At 42.0% G+C, this 25,917-nt stretch overlaps 2 protein-coding genes across 2 annotated transcripts; both read right to left on the reverse strand.

Annotated features, from left to right (window-relative positions):
* Positions 1 to 4,395: 4,395 nt before the first annotated feature.
* On the reverse strand, positions 4,396 to 11,640 carry lpcat2 (lysophosphatidylcholine acyltransferase 2). The gene is made up of 14 exons (XM_026378180.1): positions 11,379 to 11,640; positions 10,879 to 11,021; positions 9,632 to 9,849; positions 9,066 to 9,178; positions 8,724 to 8,784; positions 8,465 to 8,523; positions 8,117 to 8,151; positions 7,841 to 7,895; positions 7,582 to 7,664; positions 7,146 to 7,271; positions 6,866 to 7,019; positions 6,529 to 6,627; positions 5,755 to 5,896; positions 4,396 to 5,576 (listed from the first exon to the last, which is right to left on the reverse strand). Exons 1-14 carry the CDS (start codon positions 11,487 to 11,489, stop codon positions 5,398 to 5,400), a joined length of 1,578 nt encoding a protein of 525 aa, XP_026233965.1. The 5' UTR covers positions 11,490 to 11,640; the 3' UTR covers positions 4,396 to 5,397.
* A 744-nt stretch (positions 11,641 to 12,384) lies between these two features.
* On the reverse strand, positions 12,385 to 24,786 carry mmp2 (matrix metallopeptidase 2). Its single transcript, XM_026378308.1, has 13 exons — positions 24,499 to 24,786; positions 24,085 to 24,311; positions 23,122 to 23,270; positions 22,305 to 22,433; positions 21,672 to 21,845; positions 20,836 to 21,009; positions 19,929 to 20,102; positions 19,536 to 19,691; positions 19,276 to 19,399; positions 16,781 to 16,917; positions 16,031 to 16,190; positions 15,605 to 15,714; positions 12,385 to 13,876 (listed from the first exon to the last, which is right to left on the reverse strand). The coding sequence occupies exons 1-13, from the start codon at positions 24,643 to 24,645 to the stop codon at positions 13,773 to 13,775; spliced, it is 1,965 nt and encodes a 654-aa protein (XP_026234093.1). The 5' UTR covers positions 24,646 to 24,786; the 3' UTR covers positions 12,385 to 13,772.
* Between the last annotated feature and the right edge of the window lie 1,131 nt (positions 24,787 to 25,917).

A 25,917-nucleotide genomic window follows, 5' to 3' on the forward strand; every position in this document is an offset into this window, starting at 1 on the left:
ATAAATAGGTTCTTAGGTGATGCTGTACATCAGCAACTTTCAAGGCATGATTAATGTACAGTAGCAATTTGATGGAAACTCTTCCTTTACAAGCCCAAATGCTAATTGCACATTATATATTGAGACTTGACAATGACAAGTCCATCATGCTGTGAACACTGAGGTGTACAGGACAGTACTACAGGTAAAATAGTATCATCCTTAACCTTTTACCTTGGATCCCCTGTTCTGATTGTGAGCGGTTTTAAAGAGCTCACCTCTTCCTCTTTCTTAAGGTTTGGACTGATGATGAAAAACTAATGAAACAAGACACAAGTTCACCACAGACCTAACCCAGGCATTTAATCTGGACTTCTGTTCCTTTTTGCCTTTCTAAATGTCTGTGAATGTGCACAAACATCCACTGCTACGTTTATTTATTATTATAAATGACCATGACCCAAAGTCATTCATATCAATAATAACCCACATAATATTAAGAATAATCTCACATAGAATTTTCTAGCATCAATTACCTTTGTCCTCTCAAGTGAAAAAACACTCTTGTTGTGTCATTCCTTAGACTTGCAATTCCACATCTTGACCACATGGTAATCAGGTCATGCAGTGTGTGCGGTTTGTTTTGTTTAGCAAGCAAGTTTAGTTAAGTTTCTCTCTCTGGGCTTTGATCGTCTCTGCAAAGATGTAAGCACCTCACCAATGTTAAGTCTCACTTTTGTATACATTCAGTGAGAAGAAATAGCAGCATGAATCCGATGTTCAGCAGCACGCACACCTGGGAAGTGTATCCCATCGCATGCTTTACCCAGCAGCTACTCTCCACAAAGCAAACTGGTGAGAATGTGGCTCCATAGTCCTCAAATGCCTAAAATTACTGGAACAAGTGTTGGCAGTCTCTTTTAGCAACTCACAGTTATGTTCCTTTAATGCTCAAGCAGCTGGTGAATGAAGAGCACAATAAGGGGTACACGCCAAGTTTAGTTAGAAAAGTGGGAGGCAATTAGTAATTAAAGTATTTACTGCTGTTTGAACCATGACAGTGCTTAAACACAGAAATAGTGGATGATTGACTGACCGCTCATACTAAAGGTTAGATTCAGATGGACATCTGTTATAGTGAATATATATTTTTCATTTCCGTTATAATTTCCTCTTACATAATTTTGCATAATAGAGTCCAGTGATTAAAACATTAACATATACTTCCCTCTTTTGAGAACTATTGGTTACGGTGACTGTAGATGTTTTTTTCCTTGTCTTGGTGAACTTGGAGGGATGAGTTGAGATTGTTTGAAACCTATAAATGCTTCCAAACCTAATTTGGCACGACTGACAAGTAAAAGACAAATGTCTTTTCCACAACTTCGTGACGACCAATCCTCGAATATTACACAGGAAAAATTGTTGCCTGTCATCCAAAACCCATCTGGAGAAGAACCCAACAGAGATGTGAAACACCCTAAACACTGAGAAAGACAACAAATCTGGGGTGCACATAACGCCATCGGGCCATTGGTGTCTGATACAGTTCCAAACCCTGCCCTCTCCAAGACCTCCTCTGTTCATATAAACTATCACACAGGAAATGAGGAACAATCACTTTCCTGAGATAATAATAGGAGAGAGAAAATCATCAAGGTGTCATCTGGTGCGATAGGGAAACGTAACAATGAGGTTTGGAGGAACTCCCTGAAGAACTGAAGGCGACAGCTTGCCAGGCCTAAGCCTGCAGGAGTCAAGGGTGATGCGACATGTCTGTGCTGAGTTTCGCGTGTGCTTGTGAGTAAGTGACACAACAAAAATGAATAAAACCATGCCAGTGTGCACAGAAGGAAACACCCATCAGAGTTGAATGAATTATTTACACTTAGCGGCTGGATTGCAGCCATATCTGCTCTGAGAGCATGTCAATCTTTCATCTTTCATTGCCCCATGCAAAGTTATGCTATGCTGCCAAGCATTGTCCAGATCAGACAATTTGATTGTAAGTTACACTGAACATCAATCATTTTGCCAAAATATGCTGAATGACATGGAAATAATATGTCATAATAACTTTAAACTGTTTACCTTGAACACTTCCTTGCCCTGTCGAACATGTACAGTATTTTGGGTCACTCAGACGTTCTGATGTGCAGTTCTCTGATCCTTAGAGAACGTTGTTTCCATTTTGTCAAGCAAAACAAAGGAGAGGTCACATGAATGTATATACACACGCTAAGGTATCCTGTTGTCACAAGCAGGAAGGTCTATTTCATAGGAATTTAAAGGCAAAATATTTCTTGATTTCTTCCTCTTATGTAACATTCCTAAAATACACTTGCACTAAGGAACCCTAATCCATCCCTCCATTATTCCAACCGCTTGTCCTCTTAAGGTTCGAGGGAGTGCTGGAGCCTATCTCAGCTGTCATTGGACGAGAGGCAGGGCACACCCTGGACAGGTCGGGAAGCCTAATAACTTTTTTTTTTGTTATGTTTCACTGTTGAACAGACAGTGACGCATTCTGCTGTGTTGTGATTTTGCAGTACAGGAGGTAAAACTTTGAACTTGTGTGAAGTCTCCACATCCTGTATTTATGGAGATGTACAACATGTGTGACTCAGAGTTAAAATGTAATATAGTATTTATCCTCTCTTAACACTATACACTTGGCAGATACTTTCAAGGTTTGTGAAAAAGAAATGCACAAGAAAGCTGGGATACCTGGTTAAACTGAGGCACACAGCAGTGTCACATCAATTCAAGAGTGAGGCCTGTCAACCGTGACCTTTCCTTCCAGCCTGGCACAGTGAGTTCCCCATCCATACAGAGGTCTGTGTCCAGCTTGGGTCCACAAACGCAGGCTGCTCACTCACTCAGGTCCTAAGGAGACCAAATCAGATTACCAACACATATCTCCCACAATCTACTGCGACAGGATCACCCCCTCAGGCAGGGCTGAAATGGAAACAGCAATATACAACAGCCGTGCAGTGGAAAGAGGCAGGATGGAGGGGGTGCGGGGCCAAAGAGGGGAGCGGGTGCTGTGCAGGTAGAGAAGGAGTCACACTGTTGTAATCGCGGCAACAATGTGACTTAATTGATTCCATGCCGTCTCATCAATTTTGATTAAAATGAAATGAGCCTCTGTACGTTTGAAAAGGTTAAAACAAATTGAAGGTGGAAATCACAGCTGGTAATCACAGTTCGTCTAACAGCGGCTTTTAATGAAGCAAGCAGCTCTTCATCATTCATTTCAGGCTCCTTGAGCATATGGAGCAAACGCTGAATTTAGAGCAGCACATATTCGATTTGTGTTGGCATCATGGCCTCCTTATCGCGTTGGCCTACTCCCCTGACATTCCTCATTAATAAGGAAAAAGTAAATTGCAGCAAAAGGGATTCATGGACAGTAAAAGCCATGTTTTGACCAATAGATGATGGATGTTGTGCAACTTGTTTTATGAAAAGAAGAAAAAGGGAAAGCTTATTCAACACAGACTGATTTTTGAGAGACGGCAAACACTGATGTAAAAGTGATTTTATCAACACATACAGTTTATTGTTCTTTAAGGTGCATTTGTGGATTGATATGTTGTTGTTTTTTTTATAAAATGCTCCTTTTGTGCAGAGAAATTGTCCCTATTCATGATATGGTCTGACTCCCTCCTGACAGTGGAAATAGGCTGGGTCATAAAGAGGCGTAGACGTAGAAGAAATGGAACACACATACTGTAACACACACGAGCAAGGTTTTCCCAGCTTTGAAAAACAAAACAAAACAATAATGATAGAGCTCTTGAAATGTTAAGATGAAAACAGTAATTTTAGTGAAAACAGAAATGATTCACATTATACGATAGCTTCTGTTTTAGTTCAGTTCAGTTCAGTTTAGTAGTTTTTAGTTCCCTTATGATAAAAAAGGGATCACATTCATAAGTAACATTATAAAGACATAACAAATAAACATCTGGAACATCTACATACAGTATGGATGTCCACCACTTTGACAAACAACTAGCACTCTTCAGACTGACGTACCTGCATTGCACACGTGCTCGCACACCTGTGCAGGCTCCAGTGTTTACCAATGCATGCCACACCTTAAATCCTATTCTAACTCATCATAAAGTCTACTGTTGTCTGGCCCTAACCTCAATCTAAAGAACAGGATCAAAGTAACAATGGGTTATTCAAACTGGTCTTCACAAGCTGACTAAAAACAGAACAGGTGATAGAACTGCACTAGGTAACTGCTGGCACCTGGTGGTGGTTTGGAGAAGCAGCGGTTCAGTCCGGTCGCTCCACTTCCACCATGGCTCATTACAAACAGTCCACAGAAGTCATTAGAAGTTTCCTTGGTGGTGAATATGAAAACGCAAGTCAGACGAAGGTTAAATTAGTTTTGTTGTTTTATTTGAAAAAGCAAACTTTGCAGTGTTAACAAAAAAGAAAAAAAAAATCCAGTGTAATTGCAATGTACCCTGCTAAATAAATAAACTAGTGCAGCTAGTTAATGTGAAAGCATACCCCGCTGGAATATGTTGTTGTGAACAGAAGCACGGTCGCCTTTTTGCTCACAAATTGTCCTATTTTCGGTGGTTCATTTGCTTAAGTCAACTTAAGGCTGCCCGGGCATGCTGCTGTCTCAGCAACAACAATCTTCAGTAGAAATGCAAATAGATACACATGCAAAGCAAACCTCTGGCTAATTATACAGCCGTCTTACAAGGTCTGTGTCCCTGAGCGCTGAAAAACTGTAATGCACAGCATGTATGCTCCTGCCAGACATAGTTGTAATACAGAACATCCGCAGGTTGCCAGACTGAGAAAAGTCTTAGTAAAGCTTATTGTACACTAATTATACTGTAACACAGAAAGCACAGAGGACCCTGCTAATATCTTAAAAAGGTGTTGCTTTGGCAATTTCTCGCCTAATTTTCACAAAGAGCACAAAGACAAAGGAAAAAGTATAGAACCCTAGTCAAAGACATTGTGAGGCGGTTTACAAGGACTATGGGAAAGCATGATAAACCCTATCATAAAACAACGACGCTGCCGTTAAAACTCTGAAGACAATTAACTAAAACACTGATGAGATGTATTTTCATCCTATGTCCTGGTTTTCCCGACGGACACATAATCAAAACACCTGTGAAAGCGCTGCAATGTAACATTTCATATGCAGTTTGTTGGAGTTGTTCTTTAAGCTCTATAAGGCACTAAAATTGAAAGTACAAGGACTCTAAAAACACACATCTAGAAATAGGCAAGCATATGGAGCTGTAATATGGCTCTGCTGTGGCAAATAACTTAATTTGCTGAAAGAACATTCTGCTTCTTCCTCCTCAGTGCAGTAGCTATATCATTCTGTCTCTCTGTACAGACAAGCAATGTTTTCATCTGCATCCTGCCTCAGTCGTCTTTCTTGTCAGACACGCTGTCTTCCTGTTTTTCCCCCGAACTCATCTGACCGGCCAGTTCCAGATCGCCCGGCATCACCTCCTGGATCGCTTGGTATCGCTGGAGCTCCAGGTAGGTGGTGAAGAGCTTGGCATACTCCGGGTGGGTTGTGGCAAAGGATTGAAATTCACCTGAATGATCACCGGTAGAGAAAAGCATAAAGATACAGTGCAGCAGGGGAGCAAAAAGTAACATGACACTTTTATTTACTGTATATAATCCCACTCTACAATGTCCTGGGGGAGATAATAACTAGGCTCAAATGCAGCTCAGAGTTCAGACCTTTGTCTTAGGGCTTTGTCTACTCACTGAAAGTGATGAATCCTGAGCCGTCAGCATCAATCTCCTTAAAAAGCTTGGCCATGTTCAGATCTGACACACCCAGCGCAGAACGCAGCAGAGCGGTGAACTCTTCCTGAGTGATTTTTTCATCCTCATCTGTGTCAAATAGCTGCAAAGGATGGGACACCACATGCTATTTCATAAATTAATAATTCATAAAGGCTTTCCATTAGGAATTGTGATTAGATTTGAGGTGAGAATAAGCTTACGTCAAATTGAGGAAATTAATTTAGGTAAAATGATCTGGGCAAAACATGTTTTTTAGTCATATTACATAAACAGCAGAACCATTTGTCCAAAGGCACATTTGACCTTAGGTCCAGTAAAATGACTCCGCACTCTGCAACAGACACACATTGTTAACTTGACGTTATCCAAGTCTTTCTAAATGCTTGTTCTGTTCTTTCTACAGCGCTGCCCATGCTGTCAAGTAGCAGCGCTGTGTGATTTATCCTCAAATTACTCCTTTGTTGCATTCTGCTTATTTTATTGTTAAAATAAGGTTTACTTTTTCCAGTGTATAAAAGTTAGCTTTACAGTTACAGTCCATCAGAAAAGTCAACTTTGCCCACAACAAGTTTACCAAGGATGGAGAACCATCGAGTACTAGGTTTGTTGACACATTAAAGCTACTACTACAATGACTATTCCCCTCTTCATTCAGCTTATATTCAGCTACTGTGCTGTATATAATTTGGGTCCTAGTGGGTGTTCAACAATGCCAGAATATCTCGGTCGTACCCCGAAAGCCATTCGAAGAACTTCTTCAGTGTTAGCTGGTCGACACAGGATGGTCACACCAATCACATACTCCCTGAAGTCTATGGTGCCATCTCCATTCTAGACAGGGTCAAAGACACAGCAATAAACAAATTCAAATGTGTAAATAAGCAGATTATTATGACGGAAAGTATTTCACTCTGTATGTTATTGCATGCTTTTCATTGGTGTGTTGGCTGTGTTTTTTTGCCTATGTTACTATTAAACTGGTCATTTATTTTTCTTTCAATCAGTGGTCGAAGTTGTTCTGTTTATACAAAAACAAATATAAGAAACTGTAAACATGAACTTCTCTCACTCTGTCAAACAGTGAAAACAGCTCCTCGAGTGCTGGGCTAACAGGCAGCTTCAGGAATCCGGCAAACTCCTCAACAGTGATCCGTCCACCCTTACAGGAACTGGCCATGGCTGCAAAACTTTCCAGTTCCTTCCTGACATTGTCCCACTTCAGACTGAGGGAGCAGGGCACAATGAGAAAGATGTGTCATATTCAAGCACAACCACAAAGAAATCCCAAACTTTCAAGCCATACTTGCCGGTCTCGATCTTCACTGTGTACTTAAATGAGATGTTCTTACTGGAGTTTGCGGCTGATTTTGGTGAACTCGACCAGGCCGGCCTCCATGGGCAGTGTGAGCTCGCCAGCTGAGATCATCAGGCGACAGTCTTCGTATGTGTGGTCAGTCACTGGAACACCCAAAGCTCTGCAAACACACAGTGGACATATACAGTGGTCAGCTCATATGCTTGTGATGACTGTGAAGATGTATGTATGTATACAAAGATTAGCCTGATCAGAGAAACACAATAAACACAAGAACCTGGTTTATTACACACTCATTTAGATCTGATGTCAGTTAATATGTTGAATTACTGGTTTCATTTAAATTGTGGGTGTTGTCTTAAACCACATAATCTCACCACTTCTTCAAAATGGGCTCCGTATGTGCTTAACGTGTTGTTTTTTACTAGTACCAACATGTTCACTACACTTTACTTTTCCATGGCACTTACTTTGCCATAGTTTCTCGCACTCTGTTGGCAAACAGTGCCGGGCATTTCTTCTCTTCCTCTGTGGGGATATGCGGGGGCAGAAACTGTAAAGCAGAGCAAGGAGATGATGAGATAAAGATCACATGAAAGCTCAAGGAGAACCTAAACTGCTAAAAAACTTAGCATGGAGATGTGGAATCCCTTCCTGCAGAAAATAAAAATGTAAACTACCTTCATTGTTAGGTTAGGACATTATGCACATATGGAGAATGCCTGTTACCTCTATCTCTACTGTGGTGTAGAGCTGGCACATCGTTAGAAGCAGCAGCGTCCTCCTGTTCATAACACAAGCAGAGCAGCCAGTTACACACAGTTTATTAATTCAGTAATACCAACGTCCACTGCAATATGAGACAATTAATGCACGGATGTTTTATAAGTGTTTGTTTACGTAGTGTTGACAAAGTAGAAGCAGATTCCACCTCGGCCAAACATGTACACTTTAAAAACTCTGTAAAAACCTCTTAAAATGCGCGGCTGGTTAAAGAATACTTACGCGCCGAAACCCTGCCAAGTCCATGTCACTGTATCCTTGAGAGCAGAGAGAAAGGAATGCACTTAGCTTCGTAAAACCAGGCTATTACTGCACACGTGTTTTCTGAGTGGTGGGTGAGGCAGCGAAGCTGTGCTGCAACCGAGGCTGGTTTAAAACCAGAGATCTCAAATGGAAAAAATGTGTTGCTCAGGTTTGGCCTAATGACTACCAGTGTTAATATGTGGTTGATAAGTGTGAATACCCCAACAGGAAGTATCACTCATCTCTGGCGCTGACTCAGAATATTTGCCTAGTTAGAGTGTACAGTGTTCCAATGCAACGGTGCGATGCTGGATGAGAATCATTTACCAGTTCGTTGGGATATCTAATAAGCACCGGCTGCACGGGGACCCCTGGGATAAAGGCACCTAAAAACAAAAAAAAAGCAAAACTAATTACAATATAAAGAAGGCTGAAAGGTTGTCTGACTGCTTAATTTGTGGGCATCGACTGAAAAAGACTACGCCACATAAACGGAAATGTTAGCTGTGCTACAAAGGACAGCAAAAGACGTATAGTAAATATCTGTTTACTTCATATTACATTAAATTAGCTTTTTGTACCTCACCTTGTTTGAAAGTGATGAGACATGAGCGATTTGTACATGTTCCCTCTGGAAATATCAGAACCTGAGGAGCAAAACCTCATTAGTAAATGTTAGTAAAGGTTTAATGCTGCACAGTTATTCTTTTACCAACTAGATTTTCAAACGAGAGGCCTAAAAATAAAACATGAGGGTACAAAACAACTAGTGAAACTGCGAGGTCAAACCAACTTCCTGACATGTCACTCTCTGGTTTTGTTAGATCACAGGCTCCAGGTTTTCTCAGCCACTGTATTCTCCACTCAGCTAACAACTGTTATTGTAGTTTGTGTTTGGCCATGTGTCATTTGGTGTGCTGTGACGGACCTGTGGCCAGAGGCCTCCCGACTTGGCTCTGCTCTCAATCTCTTGGATTGTATTCTTCCTGGAGTCCGGATCGTGTCTGGACACCAGCACAGGCTGAAGACAGCGCAGAAACCCTGCGGAGGGGGGGGGCAAACACACGATGTATGTCAATATACTGATTCCACTAAGAAGATAGAATAGTTTAGACTGTTTTTTTTTTTGTGTGTTTTTTAAAGCAGCCACTTATTCATGACATCATCATTCTGTGAAACGAGCTCTGTGGTTTTGCAACTATCGAACAGATGGATGAAAGAAGCCACATTTATCACATGGGCAACTTATCGTCATCATATTGTACGTTTGCAAATGTTAGTTATGATATCTGATTGAAACGAGTCTATGTCTGTGGGTTTCTCAAAGAGTTGAACAGATCATTAATCTATAGGTAGCATACGGTAAAATAACTACTTACTATTAGTGCACGCCCTCTATGAGTAAGAACACACACACAGTGAATAAAGAGAAGTAAGCCTCTCCACATGCCCACTCTTGTACTCAAACAACAAACCAAATTAAAAGTGTCTCACTGCCAAAGATAGGTGTAGCCAGGTTCTCCACACGGGAAACAGTGGAGGGCAGGCCGGCAACAACGCAGGCAATCCCATCAAAAAACGTGGAGTGAGGCGCCACAGCCAGGATCGGGGCCTCGGTGCTGCTGACCTGCTTGCCTTTGACCACCACTCTGAAGCCCATGCTGAAGTAGTAGGTCCTCCCCAAGGCAGCCAACACTGTCCTACACATGAAGCTGGACATAACCGCATAACACTTTAGATTTTTTGGATTCAGGGGGGGTTAGTCAAAATGTCGCTCAGTGGGAAATCAAAAGCAGCGCAGTGTGTGAACTACGGTAGAAATGTGTAAAATCCAAACATGCTGCTCTACATTTGTCAAATGTGTTTTTAGATACACCTCCAGCGCTTGTCTTTAAACTTCGTTCTTCCTAATCAGCCTCAGGGGCTGTGTACTGTGCGACTGGGGTGAAAATGTTCATTTCTAACAAATTTAGTAACAGGAAGAATTGCATCACCGTGGACTTTTCTGTACGTCTATAGAGAAACTTTCCTCACACACTTCCTCATAATATAGATAATGGGTTAGATGTAGTGCCATAGCTGTTTTAGACCTGATGACAGTAACTATTAAAAAACTGTTAACTTACTTTATAACTAAAGAGATGGTTCACTTTTTCATTTCCTCCCCCACTAATACTTTCTTTTCTGAGAGCTCAAGGGCAACAGAAGTGATGCTTGTGGTGCAGATATGATCAAGACGAGCATGATTCAGCAGAAGTGTGGGAACCAAGAGCTTTCAGGGGCTATTATTCTGAGAGTACGCTGATCACTTGTACCGTCCAGTAAACGTTCCAGAAGAAGCTGCTTCTTCTGGATTTAGTGCAGTAGTCAACTTCCTCACTGCGGATTAACTGAGTGAACCTATATAGCGACATCATGGTGGTCACATTCGTCTATGCAGTTCCTTTGCAAACACAAAATGCTTTTGCAACACCCTACTTTTAAAAGAAAGGAGATAAAACATGCCAAATAGATTTCTGATGCTCTAATCTGGGTAACTGCACATGCAACCAAGTAGAAAAACACTACTTGCACACTTTGCTGTTGGGTTTTTGGTTTGATTTAGATTTTCTAAGTGACTGTGTGAGTCTGATGTCCAAAAGGCCACGGCTTTTGATGACAGTGTGTGAACTGGCGCCCATGAGGCAGAGCTCCGCAGGACGCTGTGATGCTTCGGGTCATGGTGTCTGTGTCTTAGTTACCGTCTCCAGCCTGTCAGTGGCTCCACGGCTCCTTTCAGAGGACGCTTGAAGGTAATCATGACAGACACCGGCCATGTCACCGCGAGAACCAGGCACATGAGGATGGCCCGTAGAGGGACGAGGAAGACTCCCAGGAGGACACACTGCATGGAGAAGGGTGGATTATCAGTCAGAGCAGGCCTGTGGCATGGAGCGAAGACCCTGTCACTGTCAACTGCACCCTGGCTTTAGACATTTCACAGAGCACAAACCATGCATGACTGGAAATAAAAAAATTAAAAAAAACTGCACTGGGCAACTTTCTAGAAAGCAAACGACAGCTCTCACTGTCCCCCACATACAGAGGCTGCTTGTTACAGCCCCGCTGCAGGAGATTATCGGCCCGGATGAAACACTGAGCCTCAGACTCTAATCTCACACTTCAGGTGAAACACGGCGGCGTGTCCCGCGGGGCTGGGAGCTGTGACACGGACACCGCAGCGCACAGGCGTCCTACTCACTTTAACGACAGCCGCTTGGCTTAGTTCGGTGTCCTGCACAAACGGGTTGATGACAGCAGGCAGGAGCAGAGATCGCTGCCTCGGAAGAGCGGAGACTCGCTGCGGCGGCATCGTCGTCCAGGAAGAGAAGACACAGGCGAGGGCTGTCGGCGGGGACCTGTTAGGTTATCATCTCACTTCCTCAACCGTGACCAGGCTCTTTCATCGTTCCCCTATCAGACGATCGCAGGGTCGTGTTCACACACACACACACACACACACACTAGACTTTGTGGCCGCAGCCTCAAGCTCCACCTCCGACCTCCTGTGTGCAGCCGGAGGGGGTCGAGTCCCATGGTAATGATGGGATAGATCACAAAACCACAGATGGTGTACATTAGTGTTAAACATAAGGTATCTGTGGTGCATGTGAAGGAATGTAAAAAAGCACAGGCATCAGGATTTAAGTTCTCCTAGACATCCACAAGATGGCGCAATTTAATAATAAACAGAAATCTCACTGGCAGAAAGAAGAGGCCACAGTGTGAAGGGTTTTACTTAGGAAGGGTTTATTATTAATGATTAATCTTTACCAGCTGCTATTTCTGTTCCATACTAACTGTCTTCTATCAGAGATCTTTGGCCTGTAGGTTTTTTTTATCAACTACTAGAAATGTTTCTTTGCCATATTCATTTCAGCTGGAACAAATCTGGACTGTAGTATGGTTGTAGTATGGTTGCACACCTTGTGCTTCAGTTACTTTAGTTAGTTAATTGCTATCCTCTCTGCATCAGTAGCTATTCTAAGTACTGATTCTGAGTACTGGAACTTTTTTCTCTATCGTGTTTATTTTACAACTTCTCAGTTTGCAGATTCAGATTTTCTATTGAAAAGATAAAGTCAGCTATAACAAGATATGTCATGCCTGTGCTAGTCAGTAATTTATAAAGTAGCTGAATCATGTTGCACAAAGACAAGCAACACAATACCTATATTTATATTAAGAGTCAGATCAAATCCAGCTGCTGAGAGTCACTCTACCTGCTTTATTAGCGAATCTTACTCAAAAACAAATACATCGTGCTCATAATGCATTTCCTCTCACATGAATCCTCTGGATATTGGACTTTTACTTGTAATAGAGTACATTCACAATGTAATATTGCTCGTTTGGCTTATAATAAATGACCTAAACACTTCTTCTCCCACAGTTCTTAGTATCTTGAATGTCTGCAACTGTGACAAACCAGACGAACAGTGCAAATTGTATGGAGATCCTCTTCTCTTTATCAGTGATCCACATTATACTTAGACCATCTTTATTGGTGACAGTAACAAAGTGCACAAGCATTAAAATCAACACAAAACACAACAACTGTATTGTTAAACCCCAAGAAAGATAATATAACAAAAGATTAATAAACAATACTACTGTGGTATTCTTGTCATGATTCCATCATGCAGCAAACCTATACAGCCTCTAGAGGCAACCTGTGCCTTTATTCTTTCTGTAACATTAGTGAAGGGAAACTCAACATGGAGTTACCATGACAATTTCAGTCTCCATATTGTGCCGTTCCCTCGCATAGTCCTATAAAAAGTGCTAACCAAATGAAGAATAATGTGTGCCTGCAAATACTACTTTCTGCAATCCAGAAGATACTAAGTAGAGCCATCAGACATAGTTACACTGAATATAAAATGTGTATAGTAGATATACATATACAGGACTATATGCAAAAAGGCAATCTCTAAAGCACCATTTTCGGTCAGATACATTGTGCAAATTCATTTTTACAAATGTATTGCACAACAATGAGAAAATTAATTAAAGTAAAACTGACACATTTATAAAACTGCACTTAGTACACTGGACATAGAAGTAACTCTAAGCCAACATGGATTCCTCATATGGTGTAAAACAGTCTTGTCTCAGAATCAAATTTGCAAAAACAAAAACAAAGAAACAAACAAAGAAACAAACAAAAGAAACGGCAATATCTCACAGCACAGTATAAGCCCTGCATTCAATGCAGTACGGGCATACCTGATGTCTGACTTTAAAAAAAAACAAAAACTAAAAAAACAACAAATCAGGGGGTACATGTGATAAATCTGCATCAGCATAACACATAAAACGTCAGTATCACACAGTAATATAGTACATATCCAGTTACCTATGTTTCGCCTGTGTAGAAGGTTGTGAGGTGCCTTTCTACAAAGCTGGAGGCTGGTTATACAGGCTAGAAGGGGCACGTATCCCACAGAAGCGTGCAGAGTTGCCAGGATAAAAAAAAAACATTACAACAGTGTGCACTGCTGCGACCTCAACTTGTGTTTATTACTATGGGAATGTCCTCATGAGGCCAGGCATCATTACAGAATTAGCCAGTTGCGAGACATTTTGGAAATGCTTAACACCCGAGCCAGTCCTTTGTGATTTCACCCAGCTTAACGATCTTCAAGCTGCTGTCTTCCAGTTTGAAATAGTGGTTGCCCTTGAAGAAATAGCTGTAATCTGTTAAAGACACCGGGGAAAATGAAACACCGTGTTATCACAGTAAAATATGCAAGGTTTTCAAAAAACATATAGACTAACAAAGTAATCAGTTTCGATCAAAGTGACAAGGACTAAAACATCTAATCAGGCTCTGATGCTGCCAAAGTCAAGCCTCTCTCTCTCTCTCTGATTTATGCTACTCTGGAAGCATACACAGAGGCACCTCTGTGGAGGGGCACAGGCTGGCTTTATACGAATCTGTTTGTTCACGGTGTGATGCTTGCACTACTGCGTGTACGTTCAGAGAGCAGTAATGGAAAAATCCCTGGTTGCTTGCCATTGACAAAAAAAAAAAAAAAAAAAAATCTGCATACCACCTCTAACCCCAAGTGTACATGGCTGACAGCGACTGTCTCAGATGAAGTTTACCGGCAGCGTCAAGCCAAAAATTGGCCACCATATATTTCTTGCACTCTTTAAACGCACTGGTCACCAACAAGCTGTATGTTATTCACTCACAGCAAGTTAAAGTTTAAGAGATGCCAGACAACTGCACTCTCACTGACCGTTTTCTATCAACATCAGACCACAGATGAGGACTACTCCCACAGGCCTGTTTGACTTCCTTATTGCCTTTGTGTAGTCAGTTTCTCTAAACAGTTCATTTTGGCTAGGTGACATCATCACGGCTTGCTTGGTTCTGGTAAATGGAGAGTTTTATTGACAGAGTCACACTGTCAGATATGCTGGTAGAGCTTACGGGATTTGCCTGCAATCTTAGCAGAAGGAATGCAAGCGTGCAGACATTGAACTGGCACACAGAGCACCAGTTATGTTTTAAAGAAAGGATAACCCAAATGAAAATACAAATCTCCTCTTGGTTGTGCTTTGAGGGTCATTTGAGTAACTGAAAGGAATTCTTCTGCGTTGTTTTCCCCAAATTTGTCTCGATTTACAACCAGAGCAGTTCATGTAATTGCTGTAGCTATGTAAGGGTGGCTTGAGGGACGGTTTTCAGTTGGTCTACCAACAATCAACAATGATTTTTTGATGTATAGCTACCAAATTGTGTACAGGCATTGATGATCCCAATGAATCATGTCATGACTTTTGAACTGAAAAGAAATGTCTCTCAAATACTAGATGGAGGACAGTTTGATGTAAATAGCCAAAGCCGCAGGGTACAAAGCCTCGTGTAGTTTTAAAAGTGAAATGTCTCCACCAATATTGAGTGGATTGGAATCAAATCTAAAATATATAAATCCATGTCCCCCTGAGGATAAATGATAATAAGTGGTGAAACCCTGACATTTCAGTAATGTCCTAAGGCCAGATTTGAATATGACCAATGTTTTGGCCTTTGACCAGAAATTGCACCTGCAAAGCTAATGACATTCCCACAATCTTCAGCTGCACTTTCTCTTAAGAGGATTAGCAAATACTCTCATGGTAATAATGAAATGAAATTACTTTGGGGCCTGTTAGGTTGTTGCTCGAATAACTTTGTGCTTGGGTTCACTGTGTCCTCATTTCACTGGGTTGAACCCATTTGCTGCTTAGAAAATGCAATAGAAAACAAGGTTGAACTGATGTGCTATAGGATATACTTGAGAAACTGTTTTGTATAATTAATCTGGTAACTCCTGCTGCTATGTTCTGGTCACAATCAGCTTCATTAAATCACAATAAGCCTCTTAATGCACAAATTATAACACATTAGTATTATTATATATATTTTTTTTTTACCAATGCCATTAAGACTGAAGGCAGCGTCCATGCCATCTGGGATGCCGTTCCAGGAATCAGCAATAAGCTTGGGGAAGCCAGGGTCCATTTTCTTCTTATCTTCATCATATCTGTACAAACATTACAGCATAAGTGCATCCTTTAATCACGGCTCGAGAGGTCTCACACATGCACAGAACACAACACCATTCGTACTTTTCCATGGTGATAAAACTATTTGTTTTCAACACTATAAATTCTCGTATTGCACAAGGGATAGCAGAGCTGCTGTGGTTTACAGTGCAGTTTAGGTCACACCAAACACTAACCAGATCCAGACATTTCCCAGTACTCCAGTAAGAGTTGATGACCTCAGCAGCACAAAGTAGCATGAGTCAGATAAAGGGTTTTAGGCTCACAAGTGGTTGCACAGAATTTGCTGCTCACCGCCAAAATTTGTCCCCAGCAAACAGGTAAGTCTTCCTGTTCTTCCTGAAGTTGAAGGCAGCGTCCAGTTGCTGCACGTCAGCGGGGAGGTCAAGACTGGTGAGCCTCTTGGGGTAACCTCTCTCCAACTGATCTGCTTTGTAGATCCACATCTCATTTCCTGGGGTGGAAGAGTAAGCAGTAAAGTAAAACCATAACTAAAATAACACTGAAGGCATATGTTATATTGATTGAAGACAACTATTTTAACACGGGACAAAGTTGTATCTCATATTCCTGCAAATCTATTAAACAAATACAATAAATCATGAAACCATCAGCATTCAGGCTACTAAGGCTGCCTCTGCTGCTAATGTATTCAGTGCTGGCAAATATATTACATAAATCTCATCAGTATTCAGGACGATTGTCATATTAGTGAAATGCAAACAATGCACCATAAACCACTAATAACTATGGTGGAAAATCTCAAATGCCCTGAGAGAGCACACCGCACGCAAGAGTGCTCGCTCTACATTCCTGCCTTCTCTAATGTTTCAGTATGTAGAAATATCCCTTAGGGGAAAAGAATTCACATGACAAAAGAGTGAAGACACCTCCTCATTACTCACTGAAGTTAACTGACTCTTTCTCCAATTGCCACAGAAGCACAGGGATGAAATAAACAGGGTGCATAGTTCATGTAATAAAGCATCTATATTTTAAGTTTAAATCAGATTCTCAGCCGTTACTTTTTTTCCCCGAACATACCTGAGAAGAACACTGTTTTTTCCTCCACTGGGTCTTCATAAGCAGCATCTATCTTGGCAGGCAGGTCAGGCCAGTATGTGGCCACTAGGGAAGGGCCACTGGGCTTGCTTCTGAAGTTCACTGACCGGAACAAGAACCTGGCAGAGAGAGAAAGAGTAGGTGAGCAACGGTAAGGTAGATGAGCTGGGGATGAAACGAGAGTGAAAGAGGGCCGGAGGGGGTCGAAGCTGAGCAATGGGGGAGTGGGTGTTTTTTTGTGTATGCGAGAGAGGAGGTTTTAGTGCAAGTGCTTCAGCAGCCACAATGGTCTGATTCATGAGCATCTGGTTCTCGTTAGGACTGAGGCTGCCGACGCCAGCGGAACAAGACCCATCTTGCCTGGATCCCCAATACACAGCTGCACAACAGCGCCAAACTCTTTTCCACTGACCTATTTTTTAAGCAGAAAGGATCTGCCAATTGCAAAAAAATGACTTTTGATAATGATCAAACTAAGATGAGAATTAGACTTTACTAATTTTGCCATCAAATCGTGCCATAAAAAACGACCTATCTTTGCATAGGGGAATCAAAGGTGAATGATGCCTTCACGTTATCCAGTGCAGGCTGTATTAACTTCCTGTTAATGTACATGCAACATGCCACACAAGACACAAGGTTTGTCATTGCAGCTTTTACTGTCTTTGTCTATAAAATATTTGGTTATTTCCGGCACTTCCTTCCTCAAACTTATCTTTATTAACTTTTTGGAAGGTAATGGAACAAAAAACAGACCTCTGTCAATATTTGTTTCCTAAAAATACAGCTGTGAACACACAGAAAACCTAACAATTGGGTTAGCTAAACTGTTTCTGTGAGACAGACTTTATAATTGCCTACTCCTTAAGCCTCCAGGCAGACAGACACACATTTATGCTGAGCTCAGGGAGTGCTACAAGTATAACCCATTGCATCACGTCAAGATTTGTCCTACATCATAAATATGCTGAGCCAGGAGAAAATAGGGCCTAATACTAGTACACTGGCAGATTTAAGTAAATAGTACCCCAGCAGCCTCCAGTGCACCACTCTTTTACTGAAGATGTAAAACTCAGCATGTACCAGAGGTCTGCAGCTTACAAGCCTGGCATAGGCTTCAGGCAACTCATTAAGTTGCTGTGAAGGTCAGAACAACAGGGCCCTGCTGAAACATTACTGATCTCAGGCTTTGAGGAGATATATTCTACTGTAGGATCACTTCAGGTCCTTCAGAGAACTCTTTCCTCCATTCACCTCAGTTGCCTACATCACTTTTCACATTTACAGCACATTTAAACAGTTACAGCTACACAAGAAAGCTAACAAACACAGTATGCCAAGTCAATTTCAACAAAGTAATGCAATATGACTCGGATTTTCTCACTAGCTGAAAGCAATTACTCTGGATGATGATAGTTCAAACATCTGGTGAACGGGACAAGCTGCACACGGCCGGGTGACAAAAGCTCAAATGAATATTACTGTATATGGTGTCTACATGTCATGTTTGCATCTGTATTATACTTCTAATTTAGTTCGACTGCCAAAGTGTCACCAGATTTGAAGAGAATAAAGTTTTAACCGTGCTTGATTTTCCAACAACTGGGGTAAAGTTTCGTGGTCCACAGAGCGCAGCTTATGTGCTGCACTGGCGATCGCTGTGAATGCACGGAAGAGCCCCAGCAAGGTGAAAACTAATTCTGTGTTAAAGCGGGACTTGTGAGCGGGATTGTGGCTTGGCGCTGCTTCTTACTCGTCGGGGGACGAGGACCCATCTCACTGAAACACTACACTCTTTAGTGGAGAGGTCTGCTGGCCTGATTGTTTTGTGGCCACTTCCAAAACGGCCACGACAGATATCCGGCTCTGTTAACCGTTAACCTTGAAATTGTGAGGAGTTACACAGCACACGTTGAGAAGTTCACACATCATGACCAACAAGGACTATTTGCTTCTTCACATGAGCTTTTCTCTGATTACTGTGTTTCTTCCAAGTGACTCAGGAAAACTTGATTGTAACAAATTTCAGCTGCTGCAAAGAAAATATTCACCTTCGTATGGGGAAAATGCACTGACTCACAAAGTGCTGACCAAACCACAACTCCTCTCATACAAGAGGTCAAATAGTAGACACGCACAAAGCTTACTAGATTTTAGGTTGCCTGGCGCCAGTGGAGGAGAGGACTGCACACTGCGCTTATGACCGATGACTGTTTTGGTTGTCACTACACAAGTAGAGCAATGGTTTGATTCTGCTTGTTACTAATTGTCCCATGTCTAACAGCCAGAAGTAGGCCATTAGTTTATGTTTGTCATCTTCCCATAGACCATTTTCAACGGGTTTAGCCAGACTTTGACAGTGCTTGTAAGCTTTAAGAGAGTTGGACATGGATTTCACATCATATTTATGCTAATGAAAATATAGTAACTTTCTAATTTGGTCAACAATATCATGTCTTCCGAGCTGATCTGGTTACCTGTCTTTGAAAAAGAACGTCTCTCCTCTGATTTGTGCCACAGCATCAAAGACAACTGGCTCCTTACAGATGTCCATTGGAGTGACGGGACCCTCGGTTGGCAAAGGCTTGTCTGTCGGCACACCTGTTTATAAGAGATTTGCCAGAATCTATCATCTTTGAGGTAGCGATTACAACACTGGCTCAAAAAAAAAAAAAAAAAAACACACTCTTTGTTCTGCATGTATAGGGGACTCGTCACATTGGACATTTGGTCTCACCATAGAGTTCCTGCATGCCTTTAATGTCATCCTGCGAAAGTCTAAAGTCTTTAGTGAAGGTGTAAACGGGGAACATCAATGCTCCAGGGTCGTCAGAGTGCTCCAAGCCAAGGGCGTGACCAAACTCATGGGCTGCCACCAGGAACAAACTGTAGCCTGGACACATGATACAATGAACACAGAGAGAATCAGCACATTAAAAACAGAGGACTTGAAGGTTGACAGGTTCAAGCAGACTAAAGAATGAATCTCCCACACTTCTGTGAAACGTAAGACCTCAATTCCTCCCTTTATTTTCTTGGTTGCGGTGAGTGTGATTGAAGAAAGGGTAACAAAATGCATACTTGTACTGTACTTCTTGTATACTTCCAGTACTGGCCATTGCCCTCATACCTTGGTCAGGACAGAAACCCCACTTGCGGTCATCATCATAGCTCTTGGTGGTTGAGCACCACATCTTTCCGTCGCTGCGTCCGGATGAGGTACAGGAATCGTACTCATCTCCGAGGAAGGTGAAGGGGAAGACACACGGGCTTCCATCTGAGTTTCCTCCCACTGTTGACATGGCTGTTGAGGAACAATGAGTATAAGTGTAGAGGTGAAATGAGCAATGGAGTTTGTTTATCTCGTTGTCTTACGAGCATATTCATATGCCAAGCATTTCCCAGAATGATTCAGGTTTGTATTATATTGTGAAATGGGCACAAATAATGTTGAAAACAGCATCATGAAAGCAGCTGGCACAACACACATCATTATCTCATTCACTAGGCAAAAAAACAAAAACCACACAACCAAATAGATTTTTGTTCAAAGAGAAACTATTTTCAGTCTGGCAAGACTGGTTTGTGTCATTAAACGAAACAAAAAAAAAAACATAATTTAATATTCAGCACAACGTGTTGTATAAGGCTTAACAACATATCTAGAAACCGAATCAATTCGAACCAAATGAAAGCCTCAGTGGCTGTACCTCTTCACTGTCCATCACTTTATGTCTCTGACTGTGTGCTACTCTTCCTCAATCCTAAAGCCAGTGCCAGTGACAGCATGGAAAGTAAACCCTGCCACTGCACATTAAAATACCTTCACGGCCACGAGCAAGACAGAAAACCTCAACTGGGGCATTCCTGTAAACCAGCACACAGCAGAGCGCCATACATTGCACATCAAAGTATATTGCACAAGCAAATGAACTGTCCATAACTGAAAACAATGCATGTGAGCATCCGTGTGACAGAAAAGGAAAATCCGTTTTTACTTGGTTCTATCCCAGCTAAGTAGATATGACCCCACCTACCAGTTTCAGGGCAGAAGCCATAGGTTTTGTCCCGGTCGTAGTCCTCAGTAGTGGCACACCAGCGGTAGCCATCATCTCTGCCCTGAGTGGTGCAGCTGTCATACTTATCACCCTGAAAGGTGAAGGGGAATTTACATGGCGAGCCCTCTGCGTTTCCACCCAGCGTGAACAGTACTGCAGAAAACAGCCAAAAAAAAAAACAAATATAGGTTATAGCTAGACTATAGAGAATCTAATCTCACACAGCACTTTTCAACTTGCTAATAAAGAAAATGAATAATCTTAATTGATGATTTAAGACAAATGTGCTCTGACAAGAAGATAAGTCATAATAAAAAGATCTATGAATGGAAATTCTTTTTACACCAATACAAAATGTAGTGAAGCAGATGGTTCCAGTACGAACAGGCCTCACTCATGTTCTCGTCACATTAAACAACTTAGTACATGTGTACTTTGGCACGGAATCATGTTAGTACCATGGACAGCAACATAACACAGAAAAACAAAACGTCTGACAAAGCCCACTGTTCTAAAGTGGGACAGTAACTTGGAAAAGAAATATTCCATAATCTGTTCCAAACAAACACAAAAAGAGAAGAAGAGAAAAAAACACTTTCCTGGCATACAGTCCAACCTAGTTTTTTCAGTCCAAAATCAGCAGAAAAGATTTGAATACAGCAATAATTGGATATGAAGAATTACTTTTTCCGCTGTTGAAAAACACTGCTGCCATTTACCAGACTGCTAAATATTGTTATGACTCAGTAAGACGCAGGTACGGCTTGACATTAAAACCATTACTTAAAAAAAGAAGAACCATCAGACAGACGTACACTCATGAGGGCAGAATCCATATTTGCCGTCTTCATCGAAGTTGTAAGTGGTGGAGCACCACAGGAAGCCATCGTCGCGACCCTGAGACGTACAGCTGTTGTACTCGGTGCCCATAAACAAGAATGGGAATTTACAGAACTCGCCATCAGCATTGCCAAACTTCACCTTCACCACTGTTAGAAAGATAAAGGACCATAACAATACATCGTTCATTATGTCACCTTGTTCAATATATAAGCCTGTGTACTCAAGCAAATTTAAAGTGCTTGCAAATCCACTTTAATGTGGTTTTAATCAACTTGAAACAAAAGAGTACCTTGACTGCGAGAAAACATTTAATAAGCATTAGCTATAATAAGAAAACCATTCCATGGTTGTGAGACTGCTTTGTGCCACCAGGCGAGTGGGAGTTAGATTACTTTACACAAGTGATGAATTCAGACAGAGGGATTGGGATAATGGGAAATACACACAATTATCTGGGCCAGCGTGTGATACTCAGTTTCCAGATGGCGGAGATTTGCCACTGAGCGCCAGAAGGTTCAGACAAAGTTAATTACAATCAAAATAGAGAATAGTGACTCGACTTCATGTCACCTGTACTAGTGATGCATCTTTTCTTTTTCAGTTACCTTGGCCTTCTCCCAGTGTCCACTGCTCATCATCGTCAAAGTGGGAGTCCCCTCCGATCCCTGGCCCCGGAGCAAAGGCGTGTGCCAAGAGGCCATCTTTGCCGTCGAAGGGGTAACCATCTCCATGCTCTGTTAATGACGTCATTCAGTAATAACACTTCAAGACAAATATCACAAGTGATTTTCTTTTTTTTTTTTTTGCAGTGGTCCAGCTTTTAGCTCACTGGTAAACAAGCGTCTAGATGAGGCAACAAGCAAAAATAACAGGAAACAAGACAAACACGACATGTGTCTGGTGTGACATCCTTTGTAATGTTTTTGCTTCTAAAACAACTGTTTCGAATCTTGTGCAGTACATGTTTCTTTGTTTGCATTACACTATGATTACAGTGTTCCTTCTCCACATGCTCATCAATGGCTAACGGTAGTTAACAGAGTAACTAGCAAATGGTTATTTTTAGTCCCATTATTTTACAAAGTGGTTCTAAAATACAGGTTGGCCGGGTGCAGAGTCCCTGTAATAATGTGTGTTATTGCTTCTCCACAGTTAGTCAACTAGTTCAACTAAACCTGGAATCTATTTAATGTGATGTTGTCCTTCATGTGTCCCATTAAGGCCCCATTACTCAAATCCAAGAGATCACAATGTGACAACTGGAGTAAGTTTTTTGAGGGCAATAAAATAAACCTCAAATGAAAACGTAGGTTGCACCATGCACACACTGCAGCTGCAACTAAACTGCAATAGTTCACTATTTCGCATTAGCCCAATACATTATCTACAGTGTGGGCCATCTAGTCATTCTCAATGTCGTACCATTGCGTCCAAAATTAACCATGATGTCAGCCTCTCCGTCCATGATGCGCGTGAATGACAGCGGGGTGACATCACTCCATACTTTAAAGGCTCTGAAGAAAGCGTCGTTTATGACGTCCTCGTCGAGGTCAGGAGTGTAGCCCAGAATTCTAGAGGGCAAACAGAGATCAGTTTTTATTTTAGAGCCAGAAATGTAAAAAGTAAGACGACTCATGTTGGTACCAAAACGCTGTACTAAGCTTTAAGAGGAAGTGTCATCAGGATAGTGTTCTTGTGTCACATTGGGAAAGCTAGCACCACTTTAGATCACAGAAAAGACTCCAGTTAAAGCCAGTGAGTAACTGTCTCTGAGTCATCTGGTGCAAATTCTCCTAAAAACAAATATCCTGAACAAACCTTTCTGCACCACTCTTTTTCCTTTTTTCCCTTAAAAAACAGCCTGAGATCTTCTGGTTGTTATTGCCTTTGGCTCGCAGCCTTTCTTACAAACACGCAGGCAGACGGGCTGGAATGATCGGGGTTACACAAAACTGCTGATATAAATAAACCGATTCCACATTGTTGTAAACCTCGAACGGAGCGAAAACAAAAGACCTGACACATACTGCGTAGGAATGCTGGGCTTAGCAAGACACAAGATGCAAGCCTTTCGGGGCTGTGTGGGTGGGGGTGGGGTGGACTGGAGGTTGAAGAGAGGGTTTGGGGTGGGGAGGGGGTCAGGCGGGGCTAAGCTGTGGTCCATCTCTCTGTATTTATACTGTTTTGCACTGTTCAAACACTGTTTTGGGAATTACTAATGTTGGGTGTGGTCTGTGACATCATCTGTAAAATGAACTGATGTAAATATAATGCAGCCACAATAACTATCACTGTTGCCCGGATCAAGGTCCATCCACTTTACTAGTTATAAGACCCAATCCCATCATAAAGAGCTTCTTGCTGGACTAATGATAATGGCCTGACCTGTAGGTGATGTCTTTTTTCTGCCACATGGGTTTCCTGTGGAAGAAGTTGTAATTGGCCACATCTGGGACGCCGCAGCGGGGCTTTTTCATGATCTCCACAGTTTTGGCATCAATCTCTCCGGTTTCTTGCAGAGCGAAGAACTTCTGCATTTTCTTCAGTGTGTCCTTGAGCACCATGAGGTTACATCTGTCTCGTGGGCATCCATAAAACTTATTCAGATAGTGCTGCAAGAGAAAAGAGGAAAAAAAAAAAAAAATAGAAAAACAAGACATAAACATGGTGGAACTCTTTAGATGCAGTTCATAAACAGTGAGTGCACAGTGAGTTCTTGCACTGTAGCAGTAAAAACTGCTCATTTCACAGCTGGCTGACCCACTTTTAGGGAAAGAAAACAACAACCAATAAACTTACCAGAGCAACTTCTTTGTCTGTTCTGGGGCTGTCGTCTCCAGGAAACCTGAGAATAGGCAAAGGGGCAGAATTTGAAGAATGAAGAATGAACTGAAGCAAATACACTCTGAGAGCAATCCGACAACTAAATATCGTCGGAAATCCCATTTTTTCCCCCAGGTGAACAGTGTCTTGGCTGCTGTTGAGCGCTGTCCGTGCTGCAGTCCTCCCAGTCCGTCAGCTTGTGTTGCCTCTCTAACGGGACGTCCTGCACCTCTGCGCTCGGAACTTTCTCAGTTCTGCTTGCACACGCACTTTTCCCCCCCCCTCCAGACGCGTACTGCGCAGTCTCCAGGTTGAGAAAGAGGAGCGGGGGAGGCCGCAAAATAAAGAAATAAATAAATGAAGGAATGAGTAAAATGATTTGATGCTTACTCACATGGGTGGGTGTTTTTCTTTTTCTCACTCCTTGTTTGTTATCGGAAACCTCCAAGGAATAAAAGAGGAGGGGAACACAATGTGCAGACAGCATCAGCTGACTGCTGCTGTGTCGCAGCCTGCACATGTCGGTAAACTCTGGAGAAAACGTGGGGATTTAGCAACAGAGGAGAAAACTGAAGTGCACGGAGGTTGCACAATATCCAACTTCAAACTGGACTCTTAAAGAGAAGGAGAGAAGAATCATTTCCACTCTAGCACAGCACCAACTCTGCTGTGAGACTGTGCATGTTGCAGACTTTGAAAGTCAAGAGCGTTGTGGGCATCAAAGCGACACCCAGCTGGAAAACGAGCTCCAACTTATTCTCAGGGATATATTGACACCTGGTGGCAGGATGGGAAAATTCACAGAGAGCCTGTGTCGCTAGAAAACCAGCACCTGATTCGTTTTTAATAACTGAATTACGCAAGCATTGAGACAACGTTGAGCCTGATTGAACTGTAAAAACAGAAAGAGGGGAGTGAGACCATGAATGCACCACTACCATTACACTATTATGCTGTTTACAGGTGTTGCTAAAATCTCTCCAGCGCACTGGAAACTGGGATTTAGAGTCTTGATTTTTTACTAAACCAATTTCAAAAGAACTCTACCCAAACCTGGAGAGGTACTATGAGTGCACAGAGTTTGTTTAGGGTTTGTGCTAAGAGTCATCTGTATCAGCGCCCTCTGGTGGCTGACATGAATGTAGCACTCCTGTCTGCTCTGAGGCCCTTGGAGCCAGTCGTCTGTACTGACTTGTAGTCTACAGCATAGATTTTGGATTTCCTCTAACTCTCTTTGACATCTCTTTGTTTCCGCTCTCGTACTGGATTACTCCGAACAGCATATAAGAGTTTAATAGAGAGGGCTGAAGGACTTTTTTTGCAAAGAGATCTGACAGATGGATAGCTCACAAACAGGATTTTGTGGTATATCTAGCAAAGCAATTTCCCTTCCCT

Source organism: Anabas testudineus, chromosome 3 (genome assembly GCF_900324465.2).
Source record: "Anabas testudineus chromosome 3, fAnaTes1.2, whole genome shotgun sequence".
In the NCBI taxonomy this organism is placed as follows: domain Eukaryota; kingdom Metazoa; phylum Chordata; class Actinopteri; order Anabantiformes; family Anabantidae; genus Anabas; species Anabas testudineus.

What these genes read in the sequence shown, in the direction of transcription:
- lpcat2 (XM_026378180.1), bottom strand. Translation starts at nt 11,489, where the DNA reads ATGCCGCCGCAGCGAGTCTCCGCTCTTCCGAGGCAGCGATCTCTGCTC. An exon ending in CCACTGACAGGCTGGAGACG is followed by an intron (nt 9,850 to 10,878) that starts GTAACTAAGACA and finishes GGTTATGTCCAG; the next exon opens with CTTCATGTGTAGGACAGTGT. An exon ending in CGGGAGGCCTCTGGCCACAG is followed by an intron (nt 8,785 to 9,065) that starts GTCCGTCACAGC and finishes TTTGCTCCTCAG; the next exon opens with GTTCTGATATTTCCAGAGGG.
- mmp2 (XM_026378308.1), bottom strand. Translation starts at nt 24,645, where the DNA reads ATGGGATTTCCGACGATATTTAGTTGTCGGATTGCTCTCAGAGTGTAT. An exon ending in CAGACAAAGAAGTTGCTCTG is followed by an intron (nt 24,312 to 24,498) that starts GTAAGTTTATTG and finishes TTTCTCTTGCAG; the next exon opens with CACTATCTGAATAAGTTTTA. An exon ending in GACACTGGGAGAAGGCCAAG is followed by an intron (nt 21,846 to 22,304) that starts GTAACTGAAAAA and finishes TCTTTCTAACAG; the next exon opens with TGGTGAAGGTGAAGTTTGGC.